Raw genomic sequence first — 25,611 nt, forward strand, 5'->3', positions numbered from 1 at the left:
CTACACAGTACCTGGACTTCTTTTATTAACACGAGACGATCCAAGGGAGCACCTGACTATGGTAGGAAAAAAATAAGTGGTGACCAATTTCTGGATATGACTCAAAACGAGAATTGGGACAGGATACCAGTTTCCGCGCACATGCTAAAAATAATTTCGTGATCGCGGAAGACTTTTGCCGGGAAAATTTTGAGGTCGTTCTTTTCGCAAAATCAGACCGCAGTTACTGTTTTGAAACAGATAATTCGGCGCTTCTATTAGAATGCAAACGATCGGTTGGGTAGAATAGTCTTAGCCGAATAAGGAGGGCTCCGATTCTGCCAAAAATAAACCTAGTCATGACACGGTGAGTACGTACGATATCGTGCGTGCGGTTTTAACGAATGCCGTACCAACGGCACGCAGTGTAATAAATGTTGGCTTGCAACTTTGCCATTGCATTGCATATTTAATTACCTGTTTACTTGCTGAACCGTTACGATCTCCTGCTTTATGTTAGCATAGGTCTGTAAAAGTATAATGACCTCATCATACATGTCATACAAATAAATTAAAACAATCATGACAATCAACGCAACAATGAACCAGCATGATCTTGATCAGATCATTTTTTAAATTAACGTTTAAGTTGCTTGACTAAGTTGTATATGACCGGTTCCATTTCTATTTCTTTTTTTTTTAAATTTGTTAAGCCGCCTGTCTGCCTGTGCACAACTTCAGACTACCGTATTTGTCTTTTTCTTTGGGGGGGGGGGGGAGGGGTTAAAAATTATATAGTGGCTATTGTTACGGCAGCCATAACGTAATTTTCACAGGTGTTGTTTCGGAATTGCAAAAATACAAAGTTAAGTTAAAAGTTACAACCACATTGCTTTGGTAGCTTGATTGGTTAAAAGTTAAAACAATAGGTTACCATGCTGAGCTTTGAGCATCTATTTTTACATTTTTTTACTACATCTGTATTTTTTCTCTAACATTTCTTGCTTACCAGAGGACGGATTGAACTGGGTGCCATCACACCGCACAACATCAAGCAGCTCAAGCGGCTCAACTCGGTCGTGTTCCCCGTCTCCTACAATGACAAATTCTACAAGGATGTGCTGGATGTGGGTGAACTGGCCAAATTATGTGAGTGCCACAGCCTGTGACATTCGGCTGTGGCTTATTCGAAATCCACTTCAGGAGATTTTAGGCCCCTGACTTCGACGACCCCTGCTACATTTCACAGCACGTTCTGGTTTTAGTCCGAATATGTGGGCTCTGAAGAATGTGAACATGTATGAGACTAGTCCAACCCTAACCCCCTAGTACTTCCTCAGGACTGCCCTGCTAAATCCAACAGAGTCCAACCGGAGTTTCCTGCTCAATCCACTGTGCCTCATTTTCAGTTGTCTGCTGAATCCAACGTCCGAAAATTTGGGCTCTCAAGAATGTGAACATGTTTTAGACTAGTCCAACCCAAACCCCCCAACAGACAGGGCTCTGGAGTGCTCTGAAACGTGCAAAACTAAATCAGGCCCACTTTACTCACAGTTTAGCCAGCAAATTTCTCCAAAAATTCCACTGGGGCAAAGAAAATGTCCTCAGTATTTCACCAACCAAGTTTGCAGACTCAATTCAATTTTTAAAGGAAACTTTTCTTCAAGATTCTGCACCTTCAGAATCCAGTACCTCTCAGTTTTAAAAAGGGATAATTATTTCTAACATTTGAGGGTTTTTTTCTTTTTGTCTCAAGGCTATTTCAATGACATTGTGGTCGGTGCTGTCTGCTGTCGGATTGACACAACGGACGATGGAACAAGACGGCTGTACATCATGACGCTGGGCTGCTTGGCTCCTTACAGAAAACTAGGGATCGGTAGGTTCCTGTGATGTGATAAAGTCCTCATCACCAAGTCAATCGTTAGTCAGTCTCAACTCGTTGATTCAAATGAACTGTGATTTAGATTGTGATATGACTTGCAGTGAGACTTGCGATTGACTTGTGATCGACTTGCGATCGACTTGCGATTGACTTGTGATTGACTTGTGATTTGACTTGCGATTGACTTGTGATTGACTTGTGATTTGACTTCTGATTGACTTGTGATTTGACTTGTGATTGACTTGTGATTTGACTTGTGATTGTCTTGTGATTTGACTTCTGATTGACTTTGTGATTCCCTTGTGATTTGACTTGTGATTTGACTTGTGATTTGACTTCTGATTGACTTGTGATTTGACTTATGATTAACTTGTGATTTGACTTCCGATTGAGGTGTTATTGGCTTGTGATTTCTTTGTGTCCGTGCAACAAGGTTGTATCTCCTAAAATGGGCCGTACGTGAAACCTGAGTTTCAGAATGTCAAAAGGTCGTATCTCACTTAAAAAAACCTGGATGTACACGCAAAGTCAACGGATGTCGAGATGCGACCTTGTTGCATGGAGCGTATTCGCATGAGATACGACTTTGTTGCAGAATGGAGTTACGACCTTGTTGCACTGATGCGACGGTTTGACATCTGATCGACTTATGATTATAACTCATGAAGGTAGTTTTCCAAGCTCAAAAATTAGTTTGAACTCTAACAGCTAGAACGAAATATCTTTTGTTCACAATTAAGATTAATATTCCAACAAGAGATGCTTTGCTGTTGGATCTTGTTGGATTTAGGATTTAGAATCAAGATCGTGAAAAGAAAAGTGGTACAAGTAACTTCAAAAACTATTTTGTAGAAATTTCATAAACTTTCACATTTGTTTGTCATTCCTTAATAGGCACAGTGATGCTGAAACACGTCCTTGAGTACTGCAGCAAAGACGGCAACATCAGTAATATTTATCTGTAAGTACACCATATCAATGACAAGAATCGGTGTTCTCCAACCTGTAAAAATACCCCGGTGCCCCGCCATGCTTTCTGAGGCACCTGCCAAGCTTCAAAAGTTGCCGCCATGCTTCAAAAGTTGCCACCATGCTTTAAAAAAAATAAAATAATAATAAAAAAGACCAACAAGTGGGACTACATGTACCCTTAACCTCCAGGGTGTATTTTGGCCAGGAACTCTGCCAAAAGCAGTAAAGTGCAACACTTGCCAAACTGACAAGCCTGCCCATTGCAGCAATCCATCAGGTCAAAAGTCTCAAGGCCAAACTGCCTCAGAGTCCCTGGTCACTGATGTATTAAACAAAAAATGATGCTGAGCCAGTATTGTACCTAACTGTTATAAATGGCCTAAAATCTGTTGCCCATATGTAAATTAAATGTTCATCTGCAAATAGCGCCCCCCTCCATTTTTTGACGGAGCACCGACCTTTAATTTTCAAAGTTAAACACCAGAGTCACCTTTTGTGTTTTCCAAATAAAACCATATCACTGTGATTGTTTGTTTAGAGGAGTGTTTCCCACTATGGTTAGCAAATGGCTCGTCTCAATTCGTGTCCCGGATGAGTTTCAGTCAAGTTGAGGGTAGAATCATTCACTTTGTCGGAAAGAAGCTCTGCATTTGTCCCCGACATGTTCCGGGCAAATTTTCATTAGCAACTGCTTGACTCATCAATACTGATAACTTCATTGCGGGAAAGTTGATCAGAATCCTGCAATTTATACCTGATACGGAACTCGTTGCAGATATGACTCGACCGAGCTGTAACTCATCCAAAGTTGAATTTTTCAGAAATGTTCCCATGATTGACAAGTAATATAAACCCTGAATTATTAAACATCAGCAAGTTGTGCATTAAACACAAAATGAAATAACTGTTTTCTTCTTTCTGTATCACTCCCCAGACATGTACAAATTAATAATGAATCGGCAATAGAGTTCTACAAGAAGTTTGACTTTGAAATCATTGAGACGAAGGAGCACTACTACAAGAGAATCGAGCCGGCTGATGCTCATGTTCTACAGAAGACGTTACAAATCAAAGGAGTGTAAAAATGAGAACACTGAACGGAAAATGACTCTCCGACTGGACAGGAGTTGCTTGCCTCTGGCAGTTAAACTACTAGACTGATTCGGTGGCCAGTTGGCCTCTGGCGGCCAAACGAGACCGATTTAGCCTTAGCACGCAAACTAGACTTTGATGGCTTTCTGGCCTCATGTCGCTTAACTAGATTTGGTCACCAGATGGCCTCTGGTGGCCAAAATTGACTGATTTAATGGCCAGGTGGCCTTTGGCTACCAAACTAGACCAACTGGCTTCCAAAATGGACTAGTTAGACAGCCAACTGGCTCTTCCTATTAAATAATTTCACTGATTTGGTGGCCAGTTGGCCTCTGGCTGCCAAACCACATGTACAGGTAGTCTGATTTGGTGGCCAACTGGATACTAATCTAAACAGATTTTGTGGCCAGTTTGCATGTAGTTACGAAACTTGAATGCTGGTTGCTAAAATAGTCTAATTTGGTGGCCAACTGGCCACTAAATTCACAAATTTATAATGGCCAGCTGGCTTCTGTCAGCCAAACTAGATTCATTTACCAGCTGGCCTTCGGCTTCCGATCTAGACTGATTCAATGGGCACCTGGTCTCTGGTTGATAAACGTTTCTGATACATGTATTGGCCTGTCGAACTGGCTGCCAAAGTAGTACAAGATAGTGGCCAACTGGTTACCAAACTAGAATGATTTAGTGGCCAGCTGGCCACTGGCTTCTACATTAGTGTACTGTAATTTGGTGGCCAGTAATTTACATGTGCAGGTTGCTAGTGTAAACTTTTGGTATTAGTTGTAACATACATCCTGTATGGCATACATTCAAAGCATTGTGATGTCAAATGCTCCACAAAAATTGTCTCTTGTTCATCCTGCCCATTTCTTGTATTAAGGAGTATTTGAATTAATAGGGCTGTCCATTTTCGAATAATTTAGTATTCAATTATTTGAAACTGCATTTGACCAAATATTTGAATATTCGAAACTCTCTGATCAAGTTTTACACACACCAGCCACATCTGCGTGGCGTGTTGGTTGAAAGTTGCACGCAAAAGTTGCACATTCAAATTGGTGTGCGACCAAAAAGTTACCACCAACAAAAAACTGACATTAAACCGCCCAACCATGTGATTAAAAAAGGTGGCATGCCGGTTAAAAGTCGCACGCAAAAGTTGCACATTCCAATTTGTGTGCGACCAAATAGTTACCACCGACAAAAAACTGGCATCTGACATAAAAGCGCCCAAACATGCGATTAAAAAAGGTGGAATGTCGGTTAAAAGTTGCACGCAAAAGTTGCACATTCAAATTTGTGTGCAACCAAAAAGTTGCCACCAAAAAAATGGCCTCTGACATAAGAGCGCCAACGATGCAATTAAAACAGGTGGCATGCCGGTTAAAAGTTGCACGCAAAAGTTGCACATTCAAATTGATGTGCAACCAAAAAGTTACCACCGAATGTAACAATCGTGTGTGTGTGCATAGTGTGGCAGGTTTTTTAGTCAAACCGAAAAAAAACTGTTCAAACATTCGGTTGATCATCGAAATGATCGAACATTTGGTACATTTGTGTCAGCCTTACTAATTAAATATCTGTTACAAGTTGCAGGGAAATAAATGCACAGTAGGCTTAACGTATCAGGTATTCCTTGTACAATTCCAAACAACTTTCCAACCAACTTCGCTGGAATCACTTTGAAACGATAAAGAAATTTACTTACAGTCAACTCTCATTATTACAAACTCAGCCGCAGCTAGCAAAATTGTTATACCTACATGTAAATCTTGTATTACAAGGAGCTCAGTCCCATTCATTGTGCACATTAATGCACAGTCGAGATGGGGCAAACATGTTTTTGTTCACTATAACCAGAATTTGCATTAACAGAGTTTGTACATGTATAAACGAGAGTTAAGAGAGTTAATAAGTTGAATTACATGTAACAGAGTTTGTATTAACGAGAGTCGACTCAAGTGAAAATGGTGGTATTTATGATGAGGTGATTTCTATGTTTTGTTTCATTTTTTGACGACCTAGCTGTTTCACAGTTGGTGTCACTTTTTCTTCTGTTTTCTTCAATAAAAGATTGTCCATGTTGTTGTATTTAGTTGCACCACTTCCGTTTTGACAACCTTTTTGTGTTGTTTTATGAGCTAACAAGTTGGGAGAACAAAGTACATAATACAAAAAGCAAAAACAATACACTACCCATTGAATTTGTATCTTCAAGCAAATTTGAATTCTTGATCCTAATTGGTTGATCCATGGCAACAAACCGTGCCATATTATCCAATAGAGTACCGAAGTGTGATGTCATAGAGATCCATGGCAACAAACCGTGCCATATTATCCAATAGAGTACCCAAGTGTGATGTCATAGATATCCATGGCAACAAACCGTGCCATATTATCCAATAGAGTACTCAAGTGTGATGTCACAGAGATCCATGGCAACAAACCATGCTATATTATCCAATAGAGTGCCCAAATGTGATGTCATCTGTCTTTGTTCTGGTTCACGAGCTGGTAAGCGCGTTGATGTCAAGTTGTCAACATACACTTAAGCTATGCGCGTGAACCAGAATATGTAGGAATCCTAATATGTGCGCATCATTCCCTCTGCACATAGGTGTAATAGGCTAACTGCTGAAAAGTTTGTACAGCATACAAGTGATCTGGTACATGGTACCCTGTGGAGACATGTGCACAACAGGGAACAAAAGATTGTATACGTCTCCACAGGGCAATTTCTATAGGTGAATACGTCTCCACAAGGTTATCACGAAATAGATATATGGATTTTACTCAAAAACTAGGAATTTCCAAGGTGTGTTGATCCGTCGCAAATTAAAGTATTTTATGTAAGGGATATTAAGTCTGAGTTTGTGGCACTTCTGGGATAACTGATATAATGCTGTATTCTCATTAAATGTTGAGGTCAATCATATTGTGTACAAAGACGGCATAAAATTTGTCCAAAAAAAAAATGAAATAAAATCAGCATCAACATTTCACCATTTTATTAATGTTATTGCCCCATTATCTTTTTTCAACATAATGATGTTCACGTATGGAACGTTCATATTGTATAAACTGAACTTTGTTTACGTTGTGTCAAAATTGCAGAAATTAACAGTTTTCAAAATTTCTTGTTGATTTTGTATGAAACCGATAAATTGCTCTGTTAAATTAACATTTTGTATTAAAACGTGAAAGCTTTCTTTCCGCGGCAGTCCAGCGGAAAACTGTTGATCTAACGTGGTTTGCCAACTTTGTAGAATATGTACCAGAAGAAATGTTTATCATCAGTTTAAATCACTACATTGAAAAGAAGTTTGCTGAAAAAACCTCAAATATACATATATTTAATTGATATTTAAATACCTTGCTACACACTATTCATTCGTTTGTTTACTACAAATTCAAAGTTTTTAAACCAATCAAGCAAAATATAAAAATAGCATCCTCGACTATTAAAAATACAAAAATTTAAAGGAAAAATATTTAGGACTACTTTCCTAAATTACTATGGAAACCAAAACGTTCAAAAAAAAGAAGGTAATTTTATTGCCAATTTGTATGTAGCCAGTAACCATCGCCAAAAAAAACAGCGGTATCTGATAAAACATATCACGCAAACTTTTCTCCTTTTTGTGGGATCCATTTCTGACGGGCTGATTAGGCCTAACCCAAACCCCCTAGGGTGATATGACTAGGAACCTTCCCCACACTTGCAAATTCCAACATCACATGGTTGATTACACATAAACAGTCGAACTCTCTATATTAGTGGTATGCCTGACCCCATGTAAAGCATAATCAGTTTACCAGTGCAGTTCTCATCCCAACAGATTCCAACAAACCCTGGTGCTGGAGTTTGACTGAATGGGGATCGTTTAATAGGGTTAATTTTCCCACTAAGAAATCAATACAGGCGAATCTCGTTAGTACAAACTCTGTTAATACAAAATTCTGGTTATAACAAACATAAAGCCTTAGCCCCGACTGTGCATTTATGTGCACAATGAATTGGACTGATGTTCCTCTTGATACAAAATTCTGATATAACAAACAATTTTGCTAGGTCTGAACGAGTTTGTATTAACGAGACTCGACTGTATTTGGAAAGAACGCTGCATCCTGATACCACTTTTTTTATCATGTTTTATCTAAGATTTTAGGCTTTGCATGGTGGAGTATCGGTAGCGTCTCCCAAAGACAAAAGACAATTTCTTTACAACTTAAAGCAGGACTGTTCTTATCAAAACTAAAACTACTTAGCGAAAGTTGATAATAAGCAGGACAAGTTCTTTTCAGAACTAATATCTCCTAAGCAGTAGTTATGACCCATGGTGTTACCGCAAACTGAAACGATATCATGTTTTATCGCAATGAAGGTCAGTCACTGCAAACATGTTGAAAAGACATGAATCTGGGACTGAGAAACATTGCCAATTTTGTGAGAAAATACTTTGAAAATGCACTCGACTCTCCAAAGACTTTGTTTATACAACCAAAGAAGAGGGTCTGGGTACTACATGGTTTCGGAATATAGTTCATACAATAGCTCAATGAGTCATATTTGTCGGGGATTTTCATTTCAAGATTCAGGCCAAAATAGGACCACTTCATCACATTTCTTGGTGTTCTGACTTGAAGATGGTACCAGCATACGGTTTTCACAGCAGTAATGCTGATGAGATCGTGCTCTTTTCAAATCTGTGAAATTTGTTTTACCAGGGTCGACAAACGACTCGTGTAGCTTGATCGCGCATCATATATCATGGGAGCACATATCACAAACATCCTATTGTAGTTTTTCCCAGTCGGGCCCCACTAATGCCTCGCTATATCCATTGACAAAAGACATTTTGGCCAACTGAAAAAATACAAAATTTGTGGGGGCACATGTGCTGACTCAGCTGCAACAATTTAAAACTATCATGACTCTAGAGAATCAGTGATCTATTCATTAACTCATGAAAGACATATTCCAATAAAACAATCTGTCGAAATATATACATTATTTTAACAAAGGTAAGACAAGGAAATTCACTAGAGTGGGGTTTGAACCTGCGACCTCCGGATTGCCGTTCCGGTGCTCTACCAACTGAGCTATCCAGCCCTATGCTGACGATTACCCAATTAATCAATGTCTTCGCAAACGGCGCTAGTCGGAAGCAAAATATCAATATGAAATCCACATAAAAGCAGGCTAGTTATGAGTCTGTTTCAGCAAACTAGTTTGCGGGCTAGTTAAGAGTCTGTTTCAGCAAACGGCGCTAGTCAGAAGCAAAATATCAATATGAAATCCACATTAAAGCATTGAAGAACTTACTTTTATCCCAGATCATATTTAAAGTACAACAGGGTTCGAAATTAGCAATAGCCCGCTAGCCAAATGCTAGTCAAAACAGCGGCGGGCTAGTCAAACTATTTCTTAAGAAGCCCAGCTGGCGAGTCAAAAAGTATTGTGATACGGCAAAGATGAAAGGACAGGAAGAAATAAATCATTAAATTCAGAAATAAAACCTATAAATTTGTGCGCCACCAGGGTTCAACTTTCAGGCCCACATGTTTATGAGACAATATAAAAGAAAAACACATGCGGGCTAGTGAACATGCCTGCGGGCCAAGGGCGGATCCGGGGGGGGAGGGGGGGCCAAAGGGGGCCATGGCCCCCCCCCAAAAAAAACGAGACCAATTTTTTTTTTTTTATGTGACATCGCAATAAAGGCAGGCAATGAGTACACCACCATCTTTTCCTCAAAAAAACATTGGTTAAAGTGGTCAGAAATTGCCTCAGATCGCACCACCGAGCATCTAGAATCCAAAAATTTTTCGGGGCCCTTAAGCGGGCCCCGAACCCCACGGCGTAATTTTTTGGACCCACTTTTTGGGGGTCCAAAATTTTTTGGGGCCCCCCAGAAAATTGTGTTCTGGATCCACCCTTGCTGCGGGCTAGTATAAAGTCTGTTTCAGTAGCCCGGCTGGCTAGTGAAGAAAAAAGTTACGGTCGAACCCTGAAGACAACCACTTACTTTGAAACTTTTCCACACAAAAGTTATCTATTTTTGTACATGATATAACATTGTAACATTCCCAGCTGCAAACAAAGATAGCAATTAATGCTCAAATTTTATCATTTTACTAAAAGTAAAAAAATACCTTTGTCGTAATCTTCTCTAAGGGAAACAAAGCAAACTGAACCAAAAAAGGAGTTGTTAATAATATCAAGCCACATTGAGTTGCTTTTATTAACTCAAAATTGTAAACTCTTTAAATAAAGGGAATAAATATGTGCTTGACCTGTTTTAAACAAGTGCACTTGCCCCAACCAGTTTTAAAAATACTTGTTCAAAACCATCTAAGCACATAATGTATTCCTGTTCATAAATTTACCTTTCCGTCAAGAAGTCTAAACAGTCAAAAAATCACAAATTTCCCAACAAATTTATTCAACAGTTTACTCTATATCTTGTGAAACACCCCTCTGGCCATGTCTACGATATGTGCCTCGTGCACGCACTGCTAAATATCTCCTTATATGGAAATTGGTGTGCGCGGCGCATGAACTGTGTTTAAAACCAGCTGTTGTTTTATCAGCAGTTTAAAAGCACCCATGTGACAGACTCTTGACCAATAGGAATGAGTAGATTGTCTCAGATATTAATGGTGATACTTGTCTATTTCCTACAAATTGCAAAAGGCAACACACTTGAAAAAAAATCCTAATTTGGATAGTACATGTAAACTTCTTTGTTTTTAATTAATGAAAGAAATCAGAAGTCTAATCTGTTCTGAATACAAAATTCTTGTAAATTTAAAACAATTAAAATCCCATTAAAAAGGCCTTGTATACTTCCCCTCATATTAGAGATGCTGCAGGGAACAAATCTGATTGGCTGGCCGGTGATCACATGACCTGACATCATTTCTAAATACCATATGCAGGGATAATGCACTTCATTCTCTGGCCAATGCGATTGAAACACTATAAATAAAATAAACAAAAGAAACAATAAATGTGCAAACACAAGTCAGTATGTACACAGTTGAGCAGTGTCATTTACCCAAAGGGACTTGAGTCGAGTCGAGTCACCAAAAATTGTGACTCGAGTCAGATTTGAGTCGAGTCGAGTCGAGTCATTGACTCGAGTCATTACAACTCTGTACCTTGGTGTAATACGTGGGTTCAAATCCTAACAGGGAAATGTGCTTGTGTTCTTGGGCAAGACACTTTACTACCATTGCTTCTCTCCACCCAGGAGAACAAATGGGTACCTGTGAAGGTAGAGACCAGAATGCGCAGATCTCGAAGATGCTGCAGTAATTAGTCTCATTTATGAACAGTAGTCTATGTAATAGACCATGGCGAAGAGCCATGGTCTATGATATGTGAGCAGAGTTGCTGATTAATTATGCAAGACGATCGCCTCTTGACCTCTGGATTTTGACCAATCAGAGGGCACTTTCTATATCAGGTCTTCAGTCATTCATCCGTTGTCGCTTCATAGACATGGATATAAAAAACCTAGACACAGCAAACAAAGGCTGTGGTCAAGCGCTCTGTATTATGTTACGTGATACGCGCCTGGCTGTTGTATTACAAAACACTGCATTCAAATTGACCAATCAAACATTTAGTCCTGATTTGGGATTGAAATGACGTCACAATTAAGTAAAGTCGACTCCAATTGGCTGAGGCGCGAGATCACATCAATCTGCATGCTTAGATCACATACAATTCCTTCCATAGTAAAAACGCTCCTCTGAAAGCTGCTATGCCTGCACTCTTATCTCTTAATCTTTGGCCTTGAGCATTGTGTAAATACAACGTCCCCCCCACAACCACATGGATCAAAGAGCTTACTTTATTGGATGGATATTCTTTGTCTCATACTGGACGGGGGTTAACATTGCCCAATCATGATGAATTTTACATTGATAGCTTATGAATCACCAAGTCTACTGTGCGATTAAGTCAACGGAGGGCACTAGCGGAAATTATGGCGAGGTGAAGATGGTCAGTGCGGCATAAACTAAGCGGAAAAGCGACTTTACACACACATTTGAACCAAAAACTTGGGACAGCTGTGAAGTTTATCCCAAAAATGACGGGGTTTAGTCGGCTTCTTTTCTAATATAAATTGAAGCATATTATATAGTCTTCATAATACTTGATTAACCCTTACCCTACTAGACCCTCCAACGCATGCCAATATGTGCCTCAAGAAAATCTCCTATGTTTTTTGCATGCCCCTCCAATATCTGCCATGTCATTTCAAGGGTAACTGGACAGGCACTCCAATACATGCCACAGAGAACAATGAGAGTCCTCTGATAACAAAGTGAGTGCCCCCAGCTGGTCAGTATCAGGCACCCTCCAGGGCCTCCAACTCCTGCCAATTGGAGCCTTCACTGTTAAGACGAACTATCTGCCAATAAACTGCAGCTGGAGGGCATTGGCATAACCAACTGACATGCAGTAAACTACCCTTAGAGAGTAAGGGTTAAGGACGAAAACGTTTACCCTGTTTGTTAGTTATGACATAAAAACTGAAAATACCCCGCTGATTCCATGTATCGTTCCAATATGGGGATGTTCGAGCGGTTGTGTGGTGCATTGAAAGGGTGCGAAAAGGAATTGATATGATATCAGACTTTAGACCGGGGACTGGGTAAAGTGGATAACGGGTAATTCTCAGACTAGATGAACAGGCCTGGGGGAGGGGTAATAATTGTGAAGCGTTTGGAGACCTTTGGCATAAAGCGTCATCACCGCATTATTATTGTTGTAAAAAAAGCCTAACCTGGTTCTTACCTTTTATTGCAACCTATCTCATCACTCATCCTCGTCGTTCTTCACGTGGACGGTTTCGCCCAGGCTATGTGTATCTGTTAGATTGATTTTGCTGCTGCTCTGATGGAGTTCGAAAATGATTATCTGAAATCCGACAAGGAAAGAAAAAGAAAAGAGTTTACTTTGTATCTTCATGTCAGTAACAAAATTTGTTGCCACAATTAAGATTTAGTTTTGTGGTCAAGTCCTCATAAGTCCATCACAAGTCCCAACATGTCCTCAAATTAAGTCTGCTGAAGACTTGAAAAGTCCTCACAGTCTTCACAAGTCCTCACAATGCCATTACAACTTAACACCACTTTAACTCTTTCAGTGCCAAAGTCGTACATGTACGAGGTATATTTGTTAGTTCGAAGTACCAACCTCGTACATGTACGAGGTAATGTTCGTACATAAAATCGCCAAACCTCGTACATGTACGAGGTAGAGTAACATGTTATCACAAGGGGGTGCTCTCGCTCTTTCTTATAATATCATTTTCATTCAGGTACGACCTGTATTTATTTGTTTCATTCGAGTTCTTGCAAGAGGGCGCAGCACTGACACTCGTATTTTCTGCAAAATGTGCGGAATTCCCCTGTGTGCAGGACAGTGTTTCAGGGTGCATCACTGTGTACGTGACTACTATTGACTTTCCAATGTACCAAGGATATACCAGAGAGCAACAACAAATTTAGTGAGTAAAACTTATTTACATTTTTTTTTTACAGAATTTTGAACAATTACAAAAAACGATCGAAGTTGGGCACTTTAGGGTTAAACTTTTCAAATTTTGTGGGCACTGAAAGTGTTAATCTATACAGTGCCAATTTAAAATGATGCATAGAACCATTACAAGGCATGGCGTATGAAATAAAACAATTTAAGAAAAAAGAATACCCACCTCATTTTTGCCCTGTTTCAATAGCGGCCCAGGCAGATAGTAGGTTGAAGTCGGGCCGACGCTCCAATAGCGACCCAAGTTGAAACCGTTGACAAATATCACTCCCTTTTCCCACCCCTGTCCAGATAAATACAGTGTGATAACGGATTTAAAAATGCAATGATTGGGTCCCAAAAAATAATAGTTCTGCTTCCGGTTTCCCTACCTACCCTATTCTGACAGCCCCTAGCCTAATTTTTTTATGGGAAACCGTTGACAAATATCACTTGTACACCTCCATTTGATCGTACACAAAAAAAATGGCCCAAAAAAACCCAAATTCCCCACCTACCCTACCCTATTTTCAAATGCCATGTAATGGGAAGCAGAACTCTTTTTTTTATGGCCTTGTGAAAAAAAATACAGAACATTTCTAAATAAGTAACTTGACTGTGAGTGATTGATAAGACAGCTGTGCCCACAGTTTCCTGCTTTTGTCTGTCAACTGAATTCAACTAGTCAGAGTGCTTGCTTGAAATATGAACCGATTGTTTGTGACTAGTCTGTGTTAAAGGCATTGCAGGGAAATTGAATGGAATTTTGACTGTCTGTGACTGTTTAAACAGCAGGAGGGTTAAGGGTTTCTAAATATTGTCCTACGTGTAGGTAATTCTATAGTTCCTATTTAAAGGGACCCTTGGTCCTGGAACAGCCCAATTGGGCTACAAAACGCGCTTTGAACGAGATGATGATAATCGGAAATAACTTTTAAAAGTAGGATGTAAACATCTACACAACTATCCTTTCACAACTGGGCGTTTTTGTGTTATTCCTGTATTATGCGTGCGAGAACGAATTTCGGGGTCCACTTTTGCGACCCCATATTCGAGCTGTTTGGATGCTAGTTGTGATTTCATTCGTACGCGTAAAGTGTTCGCCTTTTGCGGACGTTGAAGAAACCACAATTTTTTGCATTGGTGATTGGTCACCGCGCGCTGTTCCCGAGACACACAACGTGTATAGCGTACATGAGAAAGAAACGAAAAACGTATTCATACTCCGTCATGTCCGATGTAAACAGAGGTTTTTTTCCGTCTTTTCTCGGGAACGTTAAGACATTAGGTTGGTTTCCTTTCAACCAGATGTTTGAAATAGGCTAAGTAAACAATCCAAAACATAACATTTTTCGGGGATTTCAGGACCTAGTGCCCCTTTAACTTTCATGTAACTGTAAATATATATCATTTAAAACAATATCGGCAAGGCTACATGCACGTACAGTCATGTCTACAAAAGTATCCTTAGGTTGTTTGTCAGAAACGTCTAACGTTGCTTTGAAGAGTGCAGGTCGTCCGCCTTCCACCTTTTGATACTCCTTCCATTTGCTTGATGAAGACAACCTTTCCAAAAAGACAACAAATACAAATACATGTAAACATATTCATAACTTACTACAAAACAATCGGTCACCAATAGAAATGGTAACTTCAATACCGTAATAAACGCACACTGCGAATGTTTAATTTTTAACAGCACTGAAATAAACCTTCATTTCAACCATGCATATAATTGGCCATATTTGTGATGCGAGCAAGCTAAATGTGTCGTTTGTCGACCTTGGTTAATTTTTTTTTTACATATTTGAAAAGAGCACAATCTCAGCATTACTGCTGTGAAAACCGCATGCTGATACCATCTTTAATTCAAAAATTATGGAGGTCAGAACACCAAGAGATGTGATGAAGTGATGTGATGAAGTGGCCCTATTTTGGCCTGTATCTCCAAATGAAAATTCCAGACAAGTGACTCATTTAGCTTGATTAATAATAATAATAATAATTTGGGAGGCTAATCATCCTTACTCGCAGCTGGTATGCTGAATTGCGAAGGACGCGGCTACAACGTGGTCGGGCCGCTGGCACGTAAAGGCGCCTCTGGCTGCCGGCCACATCGACCCATATATGACCACGGAGCACAGCCTAAGATCGAAAGTGTTTGATTTTTCCGGAGGGAGGAAAACCGGAGGGCCCGGAGAAAAACCCTCGTGGCACAGGAGAGAACCAACGCACAACTCTACTCACATGCGATCCGCGGCCAGGATTCGAACCGTGGTCACCTTGGTGAGAGGCGAGCGCCTTACGCACAAGCAACACTATTTTCTGGTTGCAAACACATTTATTGAACAGTTTGGAACCTTTTACTTTTCTGAACAATAACATTTGTAAAACTGTAGTTTTTGAGCTGCAATATATAAACTAACATCAATAACCTTCAATTCTTGTACATAGGTATGTTTCCATCCGTAAATGATGGCGGACAGCACCTTCATTAGTGTTCAAAAATAATCAGGGTTGGCGATTTTTTTTTTTTTCTTCATAAAATAACAAAATGTGACTTTTTAAAATTTAAATCAGATTTGTTAGATTGTTTTAACTTTCAAATATGTATTTGTCTAAAATGTGTCTAAATCTCCCCGTGCACCCTTACACCGATCACAAAGGGGTTTAGAGGTTCCTACAATACCCATCATCCACAAAACTCAATAAATTGAAAAATAATTACCACGCTAAATTGCTAAGCACGAAGAGATTTTGCTGAGCAGAAAAAGTTGATAAATTGACAAAAAAAAATTGAACTTACGCCTCAAGGAAAGGTTTTTTAAACTCAAATGGCAACATGTCCCACTTCAGTTGTGTTTTGCCATCAATTTGGACAATGCCCAGTATTCCTGTAAAACAAAACAAAGACACGACATGGAATTTGTGGAAAATTACATCAGCAGTGCAAAAAAGGCAAAGCAGTTCTATCGGCTGAATTTCAGGCAAATAGCACTACTGCAAAATAATTGCTGCGCTAACCTTGTAAGCACAGAATCCTAATAGTTATGGGATATGCACATGTGCAGAATTAAAAATTCCTTGTTTATGCATAAATACACAATTAAACCTTTCTAAACAACACATGAAATCTCATTTGTTTTTTTATTATTCAAGACTGGTTAACATTGAGTTAACATTTGAATACCTTTCCGTTCGTGATCCAGTTTGTTTCCATAGTTGACTCGTCCCATGTTTTCCACAAACAGCTCCAACGTATTCGGACCATTTACACCATCCTACAAATAAAAACAAGATATTGAAAAAGAAAAGAAAATATTTCAAATTAAACAACAAACCTCTGGGACCAGCAAAGATTTTCTGATCAGTTTACACGGTAATCCTATACAACAGCACTGCCCGGCTCAGAATTGACAGTCAGACAGTGTGACGTGCACAATGAGGACACTCCGCTGGCCTCTGGGACCAGCAAAGATTTTCTAATAAGTTTACATGGTAATCCTATACAATAGCACTGCCTGGCTCAGAATTGGCAGTCAGTACTTGTGACGTGTACAACGAGGACACTCCGCTGGCCTCTGGGCCCAGCAAAGATTTTCTGATAATTTTACATGGTAATCCTATACAACAGCACTGCCTGACTCAGAATTGACAGTCAGTACTTGTGACGTGTACAATGAGGACGCTACGCTGGCCTCTGGGACCAGCAAAGATTTTCTGATATTTAACATGGTAATCCTATTCCTATACAATATTACTGCCTGGCTCAGAATTGACAGTCAGACAGTGTGACAGGTACAACGAGGACACTATGCTGGCCTCTGGGACCAGCAAAGATTTTCTAATAAGTTTACATGGTGATCCTATACAATAGCACTGCCCGGGTCAGAATTGACAGTCAGCCATCCTGGATTTGCTCTTGAAAATATTGGGCTCTGAAATTCTACATGTATAGAGCAGTCACCTTTAATGTTAGAGTTGTATCCTTATCCTTGTTAATCCGTGTCATCACACCGACTTCCTTAGAGTTGAGAAACACCTGCAAATTATAAGATGAACATATTTCAAGTTTGGTGAGTTTCAGTGATTGAAAATGTTCTATGTCAAACTCACTTTGTACCGGTATCTGCATCTGCATAAGGTATGAAGCATCTTTAAACTTTTATCTTGTAGGAATATTTTTTTCAAGTTGACAAATTTGACAAATAAAACCAGTGTTATCTGAGTAATAAGATTGTGGTAATATTATGTCCTTATTTGTGATGCGATCAAGCTAAATGAGTCGTTTGTCTACCTTGGTCATTTTTTTTTACAGATTTGAAAAGAGCACAATCTTAGCATTACTGCTGTAAAAACCTCATGCTGGTACCATCTTTAGTTCAAAAATTATGGAAGTCGGAACACTAAGAGATGTGATTAATAAAGAGATGTGATGAAGTGGCCCTATTTTGGCCTAAAACTCCAAATGAAAATTCCTGACAAACGACTCATTTGGCTTGATTGCATCAGATTTGCTTTTATACATTGAATAATGTACACTCGGCACTCTGGTGCAAAGTTTCAAGTCAATTACTTCTAAAATCATGATCTAAAATCAATTGATATAAAATAAAAGAAATCACTTCGTGATATCGTGACATCATTTCGTTTTTTGCATGCTAGTGCCATAATTGTTTCATGACTGGACCTTCCCTTACAAATGCATGTGTTTTACAAAACACACTTTGATGTTATGATGACCTTGCACATATATACATGTATGTACATGTACACAACTTTTGTGAATACATCTACCGGTATGACCTACAAAACCTATTACAAAATAAATTGTGAAGTTTGTTTAAAAAAAATATATAAATTGATAAAATGATGTCAGTTTTCACATACATGTATATATATATTGTCTATGTACGTACATGTACAAAGTTTCATCTCAATCGAACTTGTACAATGTACGTGTTGTTCTCTAGATATAGGACATTTGAATACCGTATCTTTAAAGCTATAGTCCATCATTTGCAGCCATCCGAAAAGTAACTGGCGTATTATTGTTGAAAAACATACTTGGTTGAAAGTAGTAAGGGGACTAAACTCCCTGTGAAATTATTCTTTCTGGCAAGCTGTCATTTTGAAGTAATCAACGAAAGAAGGCCTTTCCAACGGTGCATCTTAAGACGCACCGTAGGAAAATTTAAATTAGTAGTTCGTTTTGTTATTTGGCGCAGCGCGTGCAAGCATTGGCATGACGCACAGGCGCGTGCGGTTGCTATAATTCGTCGGATCAGTGCATTGCAGCGACATCGCGTATCCACGGCTGCAATTCAAAACAATTCAAAACATGATTCAACAACTTTTGATTTGAAAATGAGATCCTAGAATGCTGTTTTTCTCAAAATATACAGCTGAAGCTGAGCTGAAACTTCATCAGGTTAGTTGTTCAGTATCCTTAATTAGATTTTTAACACTTTTGTTGCTTCAAACGAACAAAATGCACTTACAAATGATGGACTATATCTTTAAGATGACGTCACATGACACATCATGACGTCACTTCAAAGTAAATGTATACACCTTTTATAGTGAAGGGTCTTTGCCTGTGCCAAGTATGGTTGGTGCATAATTCGGGCGTTACACAATGCAGTGCGCCACCAAGAGTTTTATATGGAGAGTCCATTTTTCAAGTTTGGGGGTCGACAAAACATGGCCCATTTGAATGAGCATCAGATGACAACTTGAGCTAGTCTGTTGTAGATTGGGGCATAGCGTTCTGCCGCTTTACAAAAAACACCATATTGATCAATAGAAAAGAAAAGGGCAAACAGATACTTAAATCCTACGCTTACGAATCTACTGACCGGCAAACGAACAATTACAAATGTCCTGCATTGCAAAAATTGTCAACCATCTCCCACAATACAATGGAAAATAAACTTTCTGTGGTAAACTCTTGTCATGCTTGGTGGTGCACTGCATTGTGAATCGCTCGAATTGTCAGGGACCAAAGTGCCATTTAGGCCAAAAAAAAATAAATATTCGGTCTCTGGTCAGACCAAATTTCCGGAATTGACGCGGCCACGCGGGTTTTTTTTTTTTTTTCCTTCAAGCTTGGATTGTACAGACAAGGTGGGGTACTATTTTGATTTTTTGGTGTCCTCATGTACATCAGTGTCCTCCATAATTTGCCTTGGTGCTTTCGGTCATTTGCTTTCGGTGCAATTTCCCATTCTTTGGTGCTCTTTGGTAAAAAAAAATTGAGGAGGTGCGGAAATAGAGGGCGCTGTTGGAGCTACCGCGGAACATTTTGGGAAAAAAAAAGATCGACGCGCATGATTAAAATCGACGCGCGCTGACCAACGACCGGCTTATTTTTTTTTTGGCCTTAAAAAGAAAACAAATGTATAAAGTCTACCGCATTATAGGGAGAAGAAAAGGAAGATAAAAAAAAATCAGCACAAAATAAAAGGCTTTCCGCATTTGTGGATGGCCGATAATAATTTTGGGAACAAAGTTTTCATGATTACCTGAGCCCTGTCGTGTGGAGGGTGGGCCAACTTCAAAGTTTCGGGGTTATGGTCGACGGTGGTGCGATAAAGGAGAAATCCGTATCCTTGACCACCATCTTGGTTGATAGGCAGTTTCTCCATAGCAACCGGATTCTCCATCTTAACGGGTTCCTGGTGCCATGTACAAATTAAACAGTTTTTTTTTGTTTTGAGAGGGGAAGTGAATACAAAACACTTTTTTTCAACAATCCCAACCTCGTTCCCATGGGTACGAGATCTTGCTGCGCCATGTTGTTTCCCATCATGCCTTGCGCGATCTCAACCCCTGGAATTGTGTAATTTAAATGTGCCAAAATATGGCACATTATAATTAGGCTGCAGTTTATCCGTTTTACGTGCCTACCCCATCTTTTAAATGTTGAAAGTTGTGTTTTTGAAGAATCAATGCTTTCAAACATAGGGTTTGGACGTTGCGTTATTTAGCAAAGATTATTATTAAAGGTACGTACCCCTTTCGTCCCTTTTACAACCGCAGGTACAGGGGGTTTTTTAGCGAAAAACGAGGCTGCCATAATCCATTTTGTACAGGCATCGCATAGTTTTGAATATTTGTACGTGAAGTGACATGCAAAGCACGCGAGCGCATCATGGGCGCGCCCAGCATCTTCGAATGCCCGCGCAGTACGCTCTGAATAGCCAGTCAGCATTGATTTTGTGTACATCACGGCCATGGGTTAGTGAAGGAACGCGCACGCGCCCATGGAGTCGAGGTTGCAACAATCCCTCTGTATCTTTTAAGACATACTGGTAAGACTGGATCAAACTTCACGAAGCAAAAAAATGTGACATCGTGTAATTATGTAACATTTTCTACAAAATTCTCCTCAACTGCTGTAAATTTGCAGTATGGACCTTATTCACAAGTAGGCCTTTGTGGTCGTGTTCCCTGCATGTATTTCATAAATTGTGAACTGTTGAAAAGGATGGTGCCAGACTATTTATGCATTCTAGCCACACTTTTTTTTTTAATGTGGCTTTAAAGAGTAGGCAGGTAGAGTATGTTTAATCACACATTTCAAATTAATCGTCACAGCAGACTGGATTAATTAAATATGTAATTTACTTATGTCATTGCTTTAATTTTTCTTTGCAAGTTTCAAAAATGAAAACTTGGTTTCAATTTAATATGGCCGACTCATGAATAAGCCCATGAAAACTTGACATGACTTCATGAATTCGTAAAGGTTCATTGCGGAAAATTTCATGATTCTGAAAAAAAATTCCTGGAATTCTCCAACAATGAATTTATCAACATTGTTTCCAATCCGAACTACATAAAGCAGGAAGCAGGGATGTACAATAAAGTGGACTTTGGCATTTTTGCTGGAAATTTGAGGTATAAAGTGAAAATATGCACACGTGTGTCAACATGTTATTTACAATTTGACCAAAAAAAGTAAAACTACGCACATGTGTGTCAACATGTTATTTACAGTTTGACCAAAAAAGTAAAAGTATGCACACCTGTGTCAACATGCTAATTTCAGTTTGAAAAAAAAAAGAAAGAAATAGAGTAAAAGTACACGTGTACGAGTTCTACATAACCCCCGAGGACTAACACGCAAAAGGAGAACAACAGATCCTTTCAGTCCTCGGGAGTTGGGTCTTTTGTTCAAAACGGTCCTCTATTGTACGGTTATGTACTTAGTCTATGGGAGAGTGTTATATTACAGGGACAAAGGGAAATACAAAGCATTGTCCTCGAGAGTATGGTAAAACACGACTGTATATATGCGTGTTTATGGTGTAAATCGACAGGCACGTGTAACATCATCGATGAATTGAGGACAGAAACCGAATCGAGGACACCTCGGTTGGAAAACGCATACAAAACCACTGAGAGCTGTTGCGCAAAAAGATAAAGTATTTAGGAAAAGGGAAGAGGAACAAAAGAGAATCCTCGATTTACACCATAAACAAACGTGTCTCAACACGTGTGTGTCAACATTCTATGTACAGTTTGAAAAAATGGCGATATCAGGCAACTGCAAGAGGATTTACATCCCAGGGAAACTGATCAGAATCCTGCACCAATTAAAATCACCAGATTGCAAATACGTATTTCTGCAACTTTGCCTCATTTTATTAAAATGATTTCAGAGTTGAATGCATCAAGGAATTGGGTTTGCTGCTTGCACTCACCCCAACAATTTCAGCGGAGTCGTCCAGAGTCATGTAATGAGTGATTTGCACCTCGCCGTAAGCCATCTTCCCTATCTGGGTGGGAGCTTTGGGTAACGTGTCTGGAACTAAAAACATAACAGAGTCTGCCAGTTAGTGGTTTTTACTAGAGGCATTAGTCTTAAGCGAATGACACCATTGCGGGTAATAAACCAATGTGAAATGAAGATCATTGACACAATGTTACTTATGCATATTTTCACTTTTAAGTACAAATGTAGAGGGTTTTTGGTTTGAATCCCACTTAACCCATTACTCACTGTAGCACCCGAAACCACACTTTATGGTTTTATTGATTTTTCAGTGAATAAATATGATGTAATACAACAAAGTCTAGGTGCTTAGGGCACAAAAAGCACAAAAGAGCGACTTTTTCATGAAGTACATTAACCGATTAGTCCCTGTACTTAATCTACCCAGCATTGCATGATTTTATGGACTCATCAATTACATACAGTGTAACATAATGTACCACGATGTAATACAATGGTTTTTACTATGGGCATTATTCTTGAGCGAATGACGCCATTGCGGGTAATAAACCAATGTGAAATGAAGATCATTGACACAATGTTACATATTACTATTGCTCACAAATCACATTTCTACAACCTCTGTTTTTACAGTTTAAGTGAAAATAAACTGATTCAATAAACAGGATTTTTCTAGTATTTGCACCTAGAACAAGGTACGGTGCCTTCTTCACTCAAACTATGGCCTGTAGAGAAGACTGTAGTCGTTTAATTGGATAATTGTTGCATCAGTTTGTTTGCGGACACTGGCAAGCTAAGCAGCGGGTTGTGTATTTTCACTTCTAAGTAAAAATGTAGAAGGTTTTTGGTTCGAGTTCCACTTAAACTGTTATACACTGTAGCTACCCAAACCGCCCTGCCTATTACTCACTGTAACACCCGAAACCGCCCAAGCATGTTATGGTTTTATTGATATTTCAATGAATAAATACAATAAAATGTATTAACAATAAAGTCCAGGTGCTAATGGGTTAAAACTCTGAGAAGGCACAAAAGAGTGACTTTTCAAGAAGTACATTACCCGATTAGTCCCTGTACTTAAGCATTCCAGAATTGCATGATTTTACGGACTCATCAATTACATACAGTGTAACACAATGTAGTATAATGTAACACAATGTAATACAATGTAACACAATGTAGCACAATGTAGCATAATGTAGCACAATGTAATACAATGTAATACAATGTAATACAATGTAATACAATGTAATACAATGTAATACAATGTAATACAATGTAATACAATGTAATACAATGTAAAACAATGTAACACAATGTAACACAATGTAACACAATGTAACACAATGTAACACAATGTAACACAATTTAACACAATGTAAAACAATGTAAAACAATGTAACACAATGAAACACAATGTAATTCAATGTTACACAAGGTAATACAATGTAACACAATGTAATACAATGTAACACAATGTAATACAAGTGCTAATGACTTTTAACATCAAATGCGAAAGTGGATTTCAATGAATATTGTCTTACTTGTTCCTTTGGGGGTGTTGGCCTTCATAACTTCTTTGATTTTGTAGTATTTTTCCGTCAAGTCACCGGCTTCTGACAAGGGCGCATCATAATCTTAAACAAAAGAATGAAAAACATAAATGTTATTACACTATAGCTACCTCAATATCCAATAGAAAATGCCAGGTACAGTGTACATGCACCCAGGTTTAGTTAAGGATGTGATCCTGCATCAATGTTGAACTCAAACAGAGATTGTGTAAACGTACATGTATACATGACCAGTATAGGTCCCAATTTATATAAGTCAGGTTGAAACTTGGTATTTACGTTGACAGGAACATTTAGGTGATGTCATGATGACTTTATTATAAGTAATGTGACATCATCTTTAAAGTGCATGTATCTTAGATATCTACAAGACTTGCTGAAGCAGCAAAAAAGTAAAAAAAAAAACATTGTTCTTTAATAAAACTGGTCATTTTACCTGTTAAACTGCACGTGAACAAAATAAGCATGAAATACCACAAAAACCTATAATGCGGAAAGCTCTGTTCATGAAACAGAAATAGACCTCTCGTTTTATGTTTGTCCATCTTCTAAAACTACCAGATGACTTTTTATTAACTGATTGTTTAATTAACCAATCACGATAGAATCGCAATAACACAGCCTGTGAAATATTGTCCAATTATACACAAACAGACACTGAACGTGCATAATCTGAGTTAAATAAAACTACGTTCAAAATTCCATAGGATTGTCTAATGGGCATCGCTACATGTAATTTGCAAACAGCAATAAGTCAATTAACCATTGATAGCACACAGAAAACTTGAATGGGGAAGACATTTTATTTCCAAAAAGTACAATATAAATTGTTGGCCAAATGTGGCATTAAAAAGTTTCAGCTCGGCAATTTGGCTTATAAAATCCAGGCACGTGTAGGTCGGGTTGCCGCCTTTAGGATACATGGTGATTATGCACACAATAATAACCTACCATAACTTGTAATAACCTACCATAACTTGTTATAACCTACCATAACTTGTAATAATCTACTTTAACTTGTAATATGCCTACCATAACTTGTAATAACCTACCATAACTTGTAATAACCTACCATAACTTGTAATAACCTACCATAACTTGTAATAACCTACCATAACTTGTAATAACCTACCATAACTTGTAATAACCTATCATAACTTGTAATAACGTACTATAACTTGTAATAACCTACCATAACTTGTAAAAACCTACCATAACTTATTATAACCTACCATAACTTGTAATCACCTACCGTAACTTGTTATAACCTACCATAACTTGTAATGTCTGGCTGGTACTGGTGTTTCTCACGTGCGTCGTAGTTGGCACCGTTCATGAACCCAAAGTTTGTGCCGCCGTGAAACATGTAAAAGTTGATGGAGGCGTCTAGGTCCAAAATACTCTTGACAAGACCACCAATGCCTGGGGGTAAACACATGGGCGGAGACATGCAGGGTCAAAGGTCAGGGGTAAGAGTTTAGTCAATAAAGATATTGGTGTGTTCAACTGCACCCGATTTCACGAAGCGCTGCGACGCGTCGCAACTCGAGTTACGACGTGTAACACGTCGCAACTCGCAACGCGTCGTATAATCCATTTCACGAAACATGCGATGAGTTGTAAGTTCCTTGACAACGGCTTAAAACACGTTGCAAGTTACGACGTGTCCAGTAGTCATCGCAAAATAAGAAGAGTCCTTTTCTTAGCCAGTTTTATGCCATAAACATTACATAAACGAGATTATAATACAGAGGCAATGTGTGTTAAGTTGTAAACAGAAAATTCATTGAATAATTATGAATTAGAATGGAATATTGCA

At 38.8% G+C, this 25,611-nt stretch overlaps 2 protein-coding genes across 3 annotated transcripts in view; one reads left to right on the plus strand and one right to left on the minus strand.

Moving 5' to 3' along the window:
- The first annotated feature begins 92 nt into the window (after positions 1–92).
- On the plus strand, positions 93–7,112 carry LOC119733235 (N-alpha-acetyltransferase 50-like). The gene is made up of 5 exons (XM_038206822.1): positions 93–346; positions 992–1,128; positions 1,736–1,858; positions 2,759–2,825; positions 3,771–7,112. Exons 1-5 carry the CDS (start codon positions 339–341, stop codon positions 3,916–3,918), a joined length of 483 nt encoding a protein of 160 aa, XP_038062750.1. The 5' UTR covers positions 93–338; the 3' UTR covers positions 3,919–7,112.
- Positions 7,113–10,137: 3,025 nt separating this feature from the next.
- The window catches only part of LOC119733237 (beta-galactosidase-1-like protein 2), a 31,355-nt gene continuing 15,881 nt past the window's right edge, over positions 10,138–25,611 (minus strand). For both annotated transcript variants that reach the window (XM_038206823.1, XM_038206824.1), the window contains exons 10-20: positions 25,065–25,214; positions 23,763–23,855; positions 22,187–22,293; positions 20,003–20,155; positions 17,446–17,520; positions 16,669–16,759; positions 16,285–16,372; positions 14,924–15,044; positions 13,666–13,782; positions 12,744–12,866; positions 10,138–10,913 (exon numbers count right to left, since the gene is read on the minus strand). In XM_038206823.1, coding sequence (XP_038062751.1) covers positions 12,765–12,866; positions 13,666–13,782; positions 14,924–15,044; positions 16,285–16,372; positions 16,669–16,759; positions 17,446–17,520; positions 20,003–20,155; positions 22,187–22,293; positions 23,763–23,855; positions 25,065–25,214 — 1,097 coding nt within the window. In that variant the 3' untranslated portion in view covers positions 10,138–10,913; positions 12,744–12,764. The remainder of the gene's footprint in view (positions 10,914–12,743; positions 12,867–13,665; positions 13,783–14,923; positions 15,045–16,284; positions 16,373–16,668; positions 16,760–17,445; positions 17,521–20,002; positions 20,156–22,186; positions 22,294–23,762; positions 23,856–25,064; positions 25,215–25,611) is intronic.

Source organism: Patiria miniata, unplaced genomic scaffold, assembly GCF_015706575.1.
Source record: "Patiria miniata isolate m_02_andy unplaced genomic scaffold, ASM1570657v1 HiC_scaffold_25, whole genome shotgun sequence".
NCBI classification, from domain to species: Eukaryota; Metazoa; Echinodermata; class Asteroidea; order Valvatida; family Asterinidae; genus Patiria; species Patiria miniata.

Bases quoted from the DNA above. Each gene is read 5' to 3' on its own strand.
- LOC119733235 (XM_038206822.1), top strand. The intron at 1,129-1,735 runs GTGAGTGCCACA...TTTTGTCTCAAG, and splicing joins GGGTGAACTGGCCAAATTAT to GCTATTTCAATGACATTGTG. The intron at 1,859-2,758 runs GTAGGTTCCTGT...ATTCCTTAATAG, and splicing joins TTACAGAAAACTAGGGATCG to GCACAGTGATGCTGAAACAC.